The sequence below is a fragment of the Pelodiscus sinensis genome, chromosome 1, assembly GCF_049634645.1.
Source record: "Pelodiscus sinensis isolate JC-2024 chromosome 1, ASM4963464v1, whole genome shotgun sequence".
NCBI lineage: Eukaryota > Metazoa > Chordata > Testudines > Trionychidae > Pelodiscus > Pelodiscus sinensis.
The window spans coordinates 248,304,762-248,319,122 of record NC_134711.1 but is presented as its reverse complement, the minus strand read 5'-3'; the positions used below and the strand labels follow the sequence as shown (position 1 = coordinate 248,319,122).

Below are 14,361 nucleotides of genomic sequence, written 5' to 3'. Positions count from 1 at the left end.
AAAAACCAACAACAACCCCCACACACACACACCCCCTTATGGCTCATTCTGCTTCATCAGCAATGTGCTTCTGTGTTTATTTTCAGGCTGCAGGCATTTTTACTCTTCTGTTCTTCTGTTCAGAACAACTCTGCCAATTGGAACAAGTTATGCAGGCAGCTGTTTAAAGAAGCCAAGCCATGAGATTGTTAAATTATGGGGAAATAATGTCTTGATGCAGCACTGGAAGACAAAATTTACACTCTTTAAGACTGATTACAGAACAAAGCACATTATTTGAGACAATAACTGCAGAAGCAGCGTATCTTAAAACTTACTTCTTTCGTTACAAATAAAGTAGCAGGCACGTTGCACATACCAGTTTTGGAAGGGTCTGCCCAACGTGTATTGTCAAGCTTTATACAGAGATTTAGAACGCTTGCTATTCACAGACCATCGGGCAAAATAACTGCTCTGTTTGTCTCAGGTAAGGTGACCGGAATGATACAAGAGGATGCGAGACCCATTTTCCCTTACATATAGCACTAAAAAGGACCCACGAACAGCATATTTTATATAAAAACACCCCCTCTAAATCGCTCCATCATTTCTCACCGTTTCAATAAAAATAGCTGATGAGGTCACTAGATAAAAAATAAAGATGGGTCTTAAGGTTTCTTTTTTCTTTTAGAGCATTAAAGTTAGACAGAATAGATAAATTCCATGATGCTGGTTCTTAACATTTAAAAGCCTCAGACCTTCTGAACTTGGTTCTGTGGACAATCTGTGAAATATTCTGAAGGGAAGAGTCTTATCGATTTTTATAAACAGGTGCACAACAGTCGAAGAAAATACTGAAAGTTTCCTTTTGGCTGAAACGTTGTGTTGTTCAGATGTCTTTTGCGTAATTTGACCGAGATGGAGAACACTGTAAACAAATCCTCGAAAATTAAGCGAAGTTGAGACATAATTCGCTTCTTGGATATCTGTTAACTTTTTCTTAGTCATTTATAAAAGTGATAAGTCTATCCTTTGAACAGGAAAGGTTGATGTTCCTATCTTTGTGTGCTACAAGAATGCTAAATTCTTCTGCAAACCAAATAAAACAAGTTTACCGTCTTCTGCAGCAGCGACATATAAACTAGTAAGAACTATTATTATTGTTATAATCTGTGCTAAATTTGGTGTACATTGTGTACCGAGTATAATTTGCTTTCTCTAGTGGGAAGCTAAGTGGAAAGAAATAATCATTAGACCCAGAAATAAAATAAACGAAAACACTGCACGGAAACTTCAATTTTCTCTATATGTATAAATAAGAAACTCCCCTTTTTAACAGGACGAGAGAAAACCTGAACTGAGAATCAATGTGAAAACTGTGTCATCCTAGATCAGTATCCAACCCAACTGACAAAAATGTTATCTATTAAGGAGTAATTCGGGTTAGTTTGTCTGTTAGTTTGTACATGTGTTTAAGAAAAGCCTGCCATTCCAGCTTAAGGTTGGGTAAGGAAGCAGAATTTGGACCATAATCTCTTTAGAAACAACAGTTCACTTTACATTTCCTTAAATCAGACTGGGGTTTGCGCATCACACGGTATTGTAGCTTTGTGTCACACAGGAATACCTGCAAAAAGTGTTGGAACCCCCCTCTAGAAAGCGTCAGCACTGTATGAAGATCTTCTGGGATTTTAGTCGGGTTAAAAGAAAAGAACAAAAATAAACAATCCCTTGCTTTTAAAATGGTCTGCTTGATGTTTTTATTGTGCAATAAAACTCTTTCTCTTCAAAATAGCTTTTTACCAAAATTCTAAGCACTGCGTTTTATTGAATTACTTGAGATTTAATGGTTTAATGGGTGAATGCATGGAGGAGAAGCTGTAAACGTGAATAATAGTATCGCAGCTATGCGGTATCTTGTACACGCCTCCTTGTACAACTCTTGTTAAACACAGCATGATATGTATCTGTCATCGATTTAATATGTCTTAATTCAAATATATCCCTCTGATCAATTTCATTTTATGGTGACTGTAAAATAAAGAAAATATTTTATGGTTAAACGATAGAAAAAAAGATAAACGAATGAGGTTTAAATAATCTCATGAAAACTCGTCAATCTCTGAGTAAACATAAACCATGGAATATGTAGGCAATTACTCGGGTACTTTGATTTTAGACGCTGGAATTTAAAAAAATATTAATTCAAACCAGTCAAATGACTATCTATGACTACTAACATGATTTAATATCAGGCCTAAATTGTCGTAAAGATTTATATTGTATTTATTTATGTATGTGTGTGAGAGTACACAGAAGATCACTCAAACACAGCATGTCTACGTGAGTATACACAAATACATATGTACATAAATAGGCACAGCTCCATCTCCAGAGAGTTTTAGAAACCCGAAAGTCCCTTTAAACGCTCCTGAATGGATGAATCTCTTGTCCAATATAAATATTTCAAATAAATGCCCAGAAGGCCGTTTATAAAAGCCAAAGAAAAGTATTCTTTAAAGTATTTTTTAAAATATTCTACTTAAAATATACATCTGTCTTGGCCTTTAATGTGTGCTTTAAATATTTTGTTGGTAGTTGTATTATGTAAATATATGCTAATGAGCACCAGCACCATTTATAGTCAATCGCCTTTAATGCAAATCTTATTGATATTTAGGGGAAAAGAGAACAATATTTTATAACATACAAACCTTCTGGGGAACAATTAACATGAGAAAACAATTAAAGCTTGCCTCAACAAGTCCTTAAAACCTGTTAGTAAAGGAAAGCTAAAGTAGATCCTCCCCCTCCCACACACACATTAGATTCCTTTTTAGCAAAACAGTCAACAAGACACCCCCAAACTTTCCTCAGCACCAAACTTGGTTAAACCTCTGCAAGTTTTGGACACATGCAGTGATATCTGTCAAGCCGGCCTCCTGTTCCTCCTGCAAGGTGCTCCCCGCTCCATTACCTCGCGCCTTGTAAGGCTGTATTCACAGAGGCTGCCGCAGAACGCGTGATTGCACGCCCTTAATTATTGAACAGATACAAGTTTCTTTCCGAAGGGTGTAGGCAATTAATAAACGATAAGGGACGTGAACGGGAAGGCTTTCTGGCAGCTTTACTTTATTTGTTTGTAGATTTGTTCTTGATCTAAGGGGAAAAGACGTACAGAATGGAAAATCCATGTTTATGGCAACGTAAATTACCCTATAGTCAGCCAGGCGTGGTTTATGGCAGGTTTATTTTCTGACAGGCAAGATATTGAAAACACGACAGAGTGTGTCTGCGAGGGAAGACTCAGGTTGGAAAGAGTTTCAAGTATTAATTCTATGGTAGGCTCTTCACACTAATAATGGTGGAGTCCTCACAGTTCAAGGGTGACGCACCAATAGTCTCAGAAACTCTTATTAGAAAAGGATGTGAATGCAGAAAGAGTCGCAACCCCATTCTGGGTGCCGTATCTTGGGTAATAATTATTTGTTACCAAGAGCACTAGGGGAAAGAGCCCTGACAAAGACATATGTGTTAATAAACGGGAAGTATTTGTTGACATGAAGATTACCCATGCGCTCACATACCCTGTTTCACACCCCATCACTTTCCCCAAATTCAGATAGAAGAATAAAAGAAGCCAAGGTTGATTTGTTTGTACATTGCACTAACAATGGCATATGTACACAAGACAGGTTCTTCTCTTTGTTTCAAAACAGGGGTCTCTTTACACATGCCTGTTTTTGTTACAGGTTGTGTTGGGTGGTATTGCAAGTTCGTGAAAATGCCATCGAACTGGTTGTTGCTACAGAATAGATGTATATGTGGAATGTACAGTCCAGTCATTGAGAGGACGCTCTTGGCAATGATTTCCAAAAGTAGGACTTCTTGGATTACCACAAAGAAGTCAGAGACTTGGATTTACTTTTGGTCACACTACAGTGCGGGGGTTTAAGATTAAACGTCATATATTCTCGCATAAACACATGGGAGTGAAATGGCCTAAAGATAAAAAGCAGCAGATTTTGGGAGTCCAGATCCCCCCCACTCCGCCCCCCGATGCAGTGCTCAACTGGATATAGTTTACACATGCTGGGTCTCTTTTAAATTTCAGCTGTTAACAATAAACGCCAACTTTCCATAGCCTCTTTTTCATATATCCAAAATGAAGGTAGAAGTCATCATCATGGTACATTACACATTGAACGTATTTAATTGAACAGTAGCCATTTAGTCCACAATGCTTTTGTGATAAAGGACTGATAATATTGTTTGAAAAAATAAAGACACTGAATCATATAAAATATGGCGAATGAACTACAATTATATTTCAAATATACTTTTATATGACAACAAAACTTTAAAAGCAGTCCTTTTCAATACACTAGCAATTAGTAAATCCATGTAATAGTTCTAATAGTCCGATATATCCCCTAAGACTTTTCTTAAATAGTAAAGAGTGCTTTACATGACACAGTGTTTATTAATTTTAGTTCAAATTTGGGCGTATTTTTCTCTGTATCTGTACATCAACGTTTGAAGAAGCTGTTGAGATAAATCAAATGGTGACATTTTGACGGCTTTACTTGTATAAGCAATATGGTTACCATATGGCATTGTTATTTATGAATGACAGCATAAATTGTATTACAAAGTCTATCGCAATAATAGTGCAGTTTATTGCAGAGCTGCTCTGCTGTCACTAGCATTTATAAGGCAACCTCCATCTGAAAAAGGTGTGTCAGTAAAATTACACATTCGTGTTTAACATCTTGCTTTTAGTGGGGTTTGGATTTTTTATTTTTACTGTTATAAAAATATTCCTGCAGGCTGGTAGGAGATTCAGAGTGTCTGGTGTGACAAAAATAAACCTGCGGTGCGATGCAGTAGCATAATAACTACTGTTAAAAGATTGTCCAAGTATTCGCTGTTACTTGGCCGATTCTTCATCTCTTTAAAGAAAAACCCCACTGTACTCTGCATCGCTAAATCACTGGCAAATTCATTTTTATATAGCAACTTTTTTATAAGTACAGCTGAGAGAACAATAAATGTTAATGGTATGAAAGAAAGGTGCTCCTTTGTAGGTTCCCTATAGGTTGTAGTGGGTTTTAAGAAATGGCATTTAAAAGTTACAACTTTGGCTGAGATTTTCATTATTTCCCTTTTCTTTTACATTACACTTCTATTAAACTCTGACAAAGAACTTTTGTTCCAAAGTGTGTTTTACAGAGGGAGGCTACAACACAACACATGTGGTCTTCACGGGTCATAGGTCGAACGGCCTAGAAGTGGCTAGGATCGGCAAAATCAAAGGTAACCTGCAACTTAATATCCTGTTGATGATCTTGTTGAATTTATGAGTGTCTGTGATACAGACAACGGTGCAAGTGATTCTGTTAAATTGCTCTGTTCTTTTCTGGTTAAATAGAGCATCCCTCCTTTACACTCCTTCTTTGTGCTCCATAAGGAAACAAAGCTCGGATTTTGTATTGAATTTGCGCACCTTATCTCTATTTTAAATAATGCATTCTATTTTCTTAACCCTAATATTATATAATATTAAAGGCGATCTCTCTCTCTCTCTCTCTCTGTCTCTCTCTCTCTCTATATATATATATAGCTTTAAATTCATCCTCATACAACCAACCCATGCACGGGTCTATATCAACTTTTATAATACAATTACTCCTCACTTCCAATGTAAACAACAATCTCGTGGAAAAAAATCGAGTTGAGTTTACATTCTAACAGTGAGCTGCTCTCTTAAAGGTTGGTACCTCGGAAGTAGAAGATTATAAAAGACGAAGACAATATACGAAGTTAGGAAAAATCCCTTGCTAGCACCCTCGCTGTATAAGCAATCGGTAGTAGTAAGAGCTGTGCAGATTTAAAGAGAAATACGTAACACTTACAAACAGGGATATGTTTCCCCAGTGAAGCGGCTGTTTGTTCTGCGGGTCTGACAGCACTGCACTGCGGGCACTTCCACAAACCTGTTGAAAAACTTATTTCACTAAAACAGTTTAGAAGGGAGTTTGACTGGCCGCTTTCTTCCCTCTAAAGAATGAGCTTAAGTCTGCATTTCTGGCAATGCCCCTGAAAGCGATTGCAGGTTTCCCCCCCTCCTCTCTCTCTCTTTCCCTTTTCACCCTGTGACACGGGGGAAAGGGGTTTTGCGGTTCGTAGAGAAATAAAGCACTTCTTAGAGGGGACGGCGACATGACTTTGAACTTGGATCAGCTCCTCTGTTTCCTGCAGAGAGAGTAGAACTGGAGCCCTGAAAGAATAGCAAAGTGAGTCCAGCCTGCGGGGTCTCCGGCTGGAATTAACGAATTCTCCCCGAACTGTCCCAATGCAGCCACTTGACGCCGCAGAGCCAGAACACAGCAGCAGGGTGATCTGTGAATAAGAAAGAAAGAAAGAAAAAGGTAGGCATTTTGGATATGTTAACATTGTTTTTCTATGCAATGCATTTACCACGGTATTTTTCTCGGACCTTTGCGGGGGAGGGGGCTCGTCCTTTCTCAGAGTCAGAATCTTCTTTTAAACTCTTCTGCTGAAAAATGGTCTAAATAAGTAAGCATATTTGGCTACCAGAGTTCATGATTATTCGATTTTTCCCGAGGCAGACAGCGTCGCTGAGTATAACTTCCACACATTGTGCTTTAACTCCCTACCTTTGATTCAGGAGCTATCCCTCAAATCCTCCTTTTCGGAACATTGTAGAGAAAGGACAATATAATCTATTCGCTGTCTGGTCGCATAGGCTGCAGGGTCAATACGAGGACAACAAATGCACAAATTCTGCAGTCTGGAAAGAGAACTTCTGGGAGCAGCACTCTCCCGTAGAAAGACACGTCCAAGGGACCGCTTGGAAGAACGGTTCCGGGCTTTAGCTAACAGACGAGTGTGTCTCGATTCATTTACAGTTTGTGGGTTTTAACGACCATTTTAGATGAGAAGGAATTCCTGTTATTCATAAAGAAAACCCTCGCGTTTTAGGAAGAGTAATAAACCCGTCGATATTTTTATGTTTCAGCTTGTTCCGGGGCAGGCTTTTAATTGCTTTTAACCATTTAATGGAGGGGAGAATCGTAATGTAAGCAAATCAGGGGAGAAAAGCAGTTTGCAATGCTGTTTTCACTTCGCATAAAGTTCGATACGGTACTATCATCACATCTAATCTATCTCTCTGTCTGTCTGTCCATCAAGCGAGTTTTTTTAAAAATCCTCCTCCACCCATGCAAAGTCCACTTCTGACAGCGGCTGTATATGGTGCAATACACCACAACGTGAGGACAGCAATGTCGCTGGTAATAGTATTTATTCCGCCTCTTTAAAAAAATCACTACATTTTGGGTTGATTCGCTCTGGTGAACACAGAGATGATTAGAGTGTAAACGTCAGGTTGAGTGCAGAAAGGTCAATATTACAAATATTATTTTTTAAAGCGCCTTGTTTATTGGATACTCGCCCCAACATGATTATTTTTCAGCCACTACAAAACAAACCCAACCAGGGGCCAGACATGTATTTACTGGAGGGGGAGGGGAAGCGGACTTGTTCGGTGTGCTGCTTTGTTCTGATTATTATTTATTGTTATTCTTATTCCTCCCCTCTAATAATACGGCTTTTAAAGCACAGCAAATTGTGTTGTTGCGGGTTATTGTTAGAAATTAGAAAAAAAAATCAAACCCAATGGCCTGAAAGGAGCATGCATATGCAGTTTGATTCTTCGGCTTCTAGACAAGTGGTTTAGCAGACCCAATAACTGTTGTTTGGTGTTTCTCTCTCTCTCTCTTTTCCTCTCCCAGATGAAATTGCACTGTCATCAATGCCCTGTTCCATTTCTCTCTCTCTCCCTTTAGAAGCTTTGGTGGATTTGTTTTGGTAGCAAAGAGGAAAAGGGGGAGGGGAGCGGCAGTATTGGCAGGTCCGTCCCCCCCTCCCATGTTCATGTTTTAAGCGCCTGGTTTGCTCCCTCCCCCCCCCAAGACAACAAATGCAGGGTGGCTCTGCCTCTTCCCCCAGCAAAAAGGGGCTCGATAAAACCCCCGTTTCCATCCTCGCTCGCACTTGCTGGCTGGAGCTGCGGGCAGCCCCGCGCTGCCTCTCCCTGTGGCCGAGCTCGGGGGCGGGGTGGCTGGGGGGTGGGGAGGGAGAGAGTCCAGCGCCGCTGCTGCTGCTGCCGCTGCCGCTGCCGCCCAGGCTCGGTGCGAGAGGGGGAGGCGGGAAGGAGCCGGGCAAGCGCCAGCCGCGATTAGCCGCTCGGAGGGGGACGCGGGGATGGAAGAGGCCAGTGCGGCCAATGAGCAGGCGCCGGGAGGATGACCGGGCTGCTGTTAAAGGGGGCGTAGGAAGAGGCGCTGCCAGTCCAGTCAGAGTCAGAGCGAGAGGCTGGGAGCGGGGGGAAGGGGCGGGGAGGGGGGGAAATAAAAGCAGCAGCAGCAGCGCCCAGCGAAATAAACAGAGGAGGCGAGAAACGGGAGGCAAATAAAACCCCGCGTTGAGGGCGCAGCCAGGAGACCGGGCGAGCCCTGGACGTCCCCCCTCCAGCTCCTCTGCGAGTCCCGCTGCTGAGCCCCCCCACCCCACCCCCGCAGCGCGCGCGCGGCCCAGAGACCCCGCGAGGGAGATCACTTCTTTTATTGTTGTTCTTGTTTGTACGCCCTGTCCTCCCCCCCCCCCTTCCTCCTCCTCTCCCCGCCCCCACCTCCCCCTCCTCCGCTCAGACCCCACTTACAGAGCGGGGAGGCTGCGGAGAGAGAGGAGGGAGGACAGAGACGCGTCGGATTCCTTTCCGCGCTGGGAATTCGTGGCTGCAAGTTTTACTACGTGAGGCACATCTAATGCTCAGCCGGGAAGAAGAGGCATAAAACAAGAGAAGGGGGAGGGGAGGAGACCCCCCCCCCCAGCCGCCTAGAGCAGAGGGGAGAAAGTGGGGAGCCGGGGGAAGCCAGCGAGGCTGGGGAGCAGGGAGGCACGGAGGAGGCCAGCTCCTGGCGGGGTGCGGGGTTTTGCGGGGCTACAGGGCGGAGGGCGGCGGCAGTGACATTGCCTTGGCAGTGTGTGCGTGTGTGTGTGTGTGTGTATGTGCGTGCGCGCGTGACTTGCAGGGAAAGGCAGCGCGATCGCACCCCTCCCTCCATCCCTCCCCCCCTGCTCCCCCTCCTCTGCCCTGCCCGCCCGCCCCCGCCTCAGCTCCTTTAATACACTTTGGTTCTCCGCCTGGCTTTGGACTCTTCTCTCGGTGGCTCGCTCGGCGGCTGCTGGTGCGGATCGGTGCAGCGGGGGGAAGCCTGGTCCCTGGATCCTGCTGCTGGGTGTGCCCGGGAAGGAAGAGTAGCAGCCGGGGGGGGAGGAAGCGGAGCGGCAGGACCATGCTGCTGGATGCCGGACCCCAGTTCCCTGCCATCGGAGTGGGCACTTTCGCTCGGCACCATCACTCGGCCGCCGCCGAGATGCAGGACCGGGAGCTGAGCCTGGCGGCGCAGAACAGCTTTGTGGACTCGGCAGCCCACATGGGGGCTTTTAAACTCAACCCCGGGGCCCACGATCTCTCTCCCGGCCAGAGCTCGGCTTTCACCTCGCAGGCGCCCGGCTACCCGGCGGCAGCCTTGGGTCCCCACGCTGCCCATGTCAGCTCCTATTCCGGGGCGCCTTTCAACTCCACGCGGGACTTCTTGTTTCGCAGCCGGGGCTTTGGGGACTCGTCTTCGGCTGGCGGCCAGCACGGGATCTTTGGCCCTGCGGCCGGGACCCTCCATCACCCGCACACGGACGCTCAGAGCCACATCCTCTTCCCGGGCATCCACGACCAGCACGGCCCCCACGCCTCCCAAAATGTCCTGAACGGGCAGATGCGCCTGGGTTTGCCCGGGGAGGTCTTCGCCCGATCGGATCAATACCGCCAGGTCTCTAGCCCCAGGACTGATCCCTACTCGGCGGCTCAGCTGCACAACCAGTATGGCCCCATGAATATGAATATGGGCATGAACATGGCAGCTCACCACCATCACCACCCAGGTGCCTTTTTTCGATACATGAGACAACAGTGCATCAAGCAAGAGCTGATCTGCAAGTGGATAGACCCCGAGCAGCTGAGCAACCCCAAAAAGAGTTGCAATAAAACTTTTAGCACCATGCACGAGCTGGTCACCCACGTCTCGGTGGAACATGTTGGGGGACCCGAGCAGAGCAACCATATCTGTTATTGGGAGGAGTGTCCCCGCGAAGGCAAACCTTTCAAAGCCAAATACAAACTGGTCAATCATATCCGAGTGCACACCGGAGAGAAGCCCTTCCCCTGCCCCTTTCCGGGCTGTGGGAAAGTTTTCGCCAGATCAGAAAACCTAAAAATCCACAAAAGGACACACACAGGTAATTATGTTGGGGGTTCGAAGATTTAAAAATGGTTTGTTTGTCTAAAAATGCACTTAAACATGCTCCCGGGTGTAAACACTTCCATGTCAGCGTGCTGTTGCCTTTCACCGGGCGTTTTCTCCTGTTCTTTCCTTGTGAACGGATTTGTTTTTTTAATTTTTGCCAATTGATTTATTTCTGTGGTCATTTATGAATGTGGAAATATGTCAAGATGTGACTGACTTCTTCCCGTTTCAATGTAAAATACAAAGCGAACTCTATTCATTAATGCTGTTAAAGTAGGATGGTGATATGTGTCGATAAGATATTGTCCGTAAGTAATGTACACGTTTGGATAGGACTTCGGTGTGTGCCTGCCTATGTATTTTAAATATACAATAGCTCGTAGTAAGCGGCGAAATGCTGCTTTCTGGGAATGTTTTTCATTAAATTTAAATGGTGTGAGTTAAAGCAATAAAATGTCTAATTTAGAAAGTGTTTTTAAAGTCTCACGTGAGGAGGTGGTTTAAGGTGGCGTTGCAACAGTTTATTAAATTATGTAATAGGTAGCAGAGGAGTTGAGGTTCAGAAACTTACACAAAAAATCAGGTCAGATATGAGAGAAGGACACAATACTTCCTGGTAGTAAATTGCGTTAGCTGAACAATAACAAAACAAACGCAATATCCTGCTTCATATATTATTCATTTACTATTCCTCCCAGTTTAGAATTGTGCCAGAGTATTTCATAAAAGACGGACAAATATTTTAGCAACTTCGACTATAAATATTTACTTGAATACGGGTAAGATCTATAGGCCTATTGTTTCCTTAAGTGTTAAGAATGGTGCTAGGTGCCAGACGAGCTTTAACAAGGTTTAAAATTTGAGAAATTTATTTGCATGAAATGCCCGCACTTAAGTCATTGTGTCTGAGCGGATGTCTTTAAGAAACAATTTAGGTGCTAATGGAATTTAATGTTAAATGGCTCCCCCTCCAAACGGGGGGATGTTTGTGTTCTCACCTCCAAATTACTCTGACCATTTGGAATTCTGGCAAGAAGGTGAAGAAATAGAATGAAAATTAAATGGAGTATTTTACAGACATTTAGTTTTCCCAGCGGATGTGTGTTTACTTCGAAGATCCATCCATGAAATAAAATGTGTCTGGCTTTAACTCTTTTATTAATGGTTTATCGTGTGGCAGGATGCTGGATTTTATATGAAGGTGCAAACGGCTCGATTTTTAAAAACCGTTTTCGAGCCGACTGTCTGATAGCACCAGTTGAAACAAAAACAAAACCCGTAAATTCGCTGGAGCCATGTCGTGTCACCAGTTCTGACGCAGAGCTCCTGGCTGGTTTCACTGGGGAGTCCAGCTTAGAAAGCAATGGCAAGATATGGCCCCAATATTTTTTTATATTTTATGATAAAACGTCTGCTCTGGAACCAAGTGATGAGTTGAGAGCTGCAAATCACGGCGCCATCAGAAATCAATCCACACAGGGCAATCAATCTTTTAAATCATTTTGGTGAATCGGACGTTTGGTAACAAAAATCATTAGAAATTGAAAAGGAGGGGACATATACAATTCTTGCCACGCACCCCTATTTTAAGGCAGGCATTTGTGGGCCATTGTGCAATAAGTAGGGGAGAAGTCCAAGTGGATTGTTTACTATACCCAAATCCTCATTGTTTCTCTTCCAGGAGAAAAGCCCTTCCAGTGTGAATTTGAAGGCTGTGACAGACGTTTTGCCAACAGCAGCGATAGAAAGAAGCACATGCACGTCCACACTTCAGATAAGCCCTATCTGTGTAAAATGTGCGACAAATCCTACACCCACCCCAGCTCTCTGCGGAAGCACATGAAGGTATAAGGCCAGGGCAGTGTTGCCAGATGACATGCTCTGAGGGGGTCGGTCTGGGGGAAGGCTGTAGCTTGCATTCTCTGTGGTGGGAAGGGAAGCAAAACCCGGAGCCGCCTCGCCACCAGGTGATAAAGTCCAGGGAGCCTTTGCTTGGCGAAGGAGGCCAGCTGTGGGTCCCTGGGAGCGCGCTACCCCGCGATGGGGGGTGTGAGCTTTGGCTGGGTGCCTTGCGCACGGGGACACTTACTCCACCCTGTCTTGTTGCCTTTGCTTTGCAGGTCCATGAATCTTCCCCTCAGGGCTCCGAATCGTCCCCGGCTGCCAGCTCGGGCTATGAGTCCTCCACCCCCCCGGGGCTGGTGTCCCCCAGCGCCGAGACTCAGAGCACCACCAACCTGTCCCCGGCTGCGGCCGCGGCGGCTGCGGCGGCGGCGGCGGTGTCTGCTGTGCACCGGGGCAGCGGCGGCGGCGGCGGCGGGGGAGGCAGCAGCAACGGAGCCGGCGGGGGTGGCGGGGCTAGCGGCAGCCACAGCGGCCTCTCCTCCAACTTCAACGAATGGTACGTGTAGGGGCCCTGCCGGACTGCTGGGCTCTGGCCCTCCCGCCTGCCCTCCCGTCGAGGGGGAGGAAGAAGCAGCCACGCCGGGAAGGTGTTGGATCGTGTTTGGTTTGGGTTTAAACCAGCGAAAGGATTAACAACTTCAGTGGCTCCGGAGCAGAGGAGAGCAACCCCCCTCCAGAGCCTCCAAAACAAAACAAAATCCGCCAGAGCTAAACTTTTCTTGGCCCCCCCCCCTCCGCCTCCTTCCCTCTGCCCCAGCACCCTCCGTCCCGACCAGCTGTGTATATAGAGGACTCCTCCTTCCTCCTCCAAGGTGGTAAACGAAGTTTTATTGGATTCTTGGTGTATAGACGTTCGTCCCATTTGTAAACTACGGATTGATTTCCTCCCATGCCCACCCCCCAAAAGTGATGGACTTTTTTTCTTTTCTTTTTTTAGTTCAGCCATTTGAGAAAAAAAAAAGTAACGTGGAAGAAAATGGTTTCTTTTGTAACTGTGATGATGAATATTGTGTTCCTTTTTAAGAGGCAACTTGATTGTAAACTTAATTCAACTATAGACTGGGGGAAAAACTGTGCCAAAGTTTCCATTCTGTTACACACACGCACACACACCACCAACAACAACGCTTGTGAATGTATTTTTCTGTTAGCTGGGTTTACATGTGATGTTTTAGTGCTTTTGCAAGTTCAATTTGTTAGTTCCTGTTTGGAAGATTGTGAGGAAAAATAAACGTCGTGCCGTTAGCTTTTCCCTAATAACACCCTTCCTTCTGTAAATACCTGTTACCATATTTATCCATTTGTAATTAAATTATGGTATTAACTTGCTACAGAGGAAACAGTATTTATAAAGAATGTTTCTTAACTATAAATATGTACAATTGTGAGCATAAACTGTTTCAGATTTTTTATTTGAAGGTTTAAGTGGTTTCATCATTTCTTGTGAGATGTTTTGAGAGTAATGCATACAGAAATATAATAAAATGTGTTGAAACTGCACGTGCTGGTTCTTTTTATGTCTAAAGGCTTTCTTGCACTAGATAGGTTTCACCTAAAGAATGAAATTCAATGTGGCTAGAACATGTAAAATATTTTTAAAAACTAGCAAAATCACCTTAGGGCGATTCTTTTAAAATAATAAAATGTCTTTAGTTAGGACAGCGTTAATTTTCCTCCAAACATCCCTTATTTTTTAAAAAAACAATCCCCTACATTATATGCTAATAAAACAATAACATTATATATCCGTGAGCTATATGTTTACATTGAATATAAGATACCTTGAGCTTTCCTTTGGAAAGTACACATTTGTCTCCTGTTTTACTCAATATGTATCAAAATACTGTACATTGGACTGTTGGTGGATTCGAAATTCCCAAACATTGATCTAGAGGTGTGCCTTTGGTCGTGGCATTTGAAATTTATGATTATTTTTTTAAATCCTTAAAATATTTGTACAGTTTATATGAAAGTGACAAAAGGTAGCTTCATTTTTCTTTTAAAATTAATTTTAATAAATCCATACAGTGATTTTACTTCAAATGTATTAAATAAGTAACCAACACAAGGAAAGCTACAGGTATTA

General features: G+C 44.0%; 1 protein-coding gene and 1 long non-coding RNA gene across 2 annotated transcripts; one reads left to right on the top strand and one right to left on the bottom strand.

Moving 5' to 3' along the window:
* Window positions 1-2,555: 2,555 nt before the first annotated feature.
* Window positions 2,556-7,461, bottom strand: LOC142827071 (uncharacterized). Its single transcript, XR_012901461.1, has 3 exons — window positions 6,660-7,461; window positions 5,895-6,381; window positions 2,556-3,138 (listed from the first exon to the last, which is right to left on the bottom strand). It is a non-coding gene; the product is annotated as an uncharacterized LOC142827071 (long non-coding RNA).
* Window positions 7,462-8,717: 1,256 nt separating this feature from the next.
* Window positions 8,718-13,925, top strand: ZIC2 (Zic family zinc finger 2). Its single transcript, XM_075918753.1, has 3 exons — window positions 8,718-10,362; window positions 12,052-12,215; window positions 12,491-13,925. The coding sequence occupies exons 1-3, from the start codon at window positions 9,363-9,365 to the stop codon at window positions 12,779-12,781; spliced, it is 1,455 nt and encodes a 484-aa protein (XP_075774868.1). The 5' UTR covers window positions 8,718-9,362; the 3' UTR covers window positions 12,782-13,925.
* Window positions 13,926-14,361: the final 436 nt, after the last annotated feature.

Coding starts and splice junctions, on each gene's coding strand:
- ZIC2 (XM_075918753.1), top strand. CDS start 9,363: ATGCTGCTGGATGCCGGACCCCAGTTCCCTGCCATCGGAGTGGGCACT. Junction 10,363..12,051: donor CCACAAAAGGACACACACAG/GTAATTATGTTG, acceptor TTTCTCTTCCAG/GAGAAAAGCCCTTCCAGTGT. Junction 12,216..12,490: donor CTCTGCGGAAGCACATGAAG/GTATAAGGCCAG, acceptor TTTGCTTTGCAG/GTCCATGAATCTTCCCCTCA.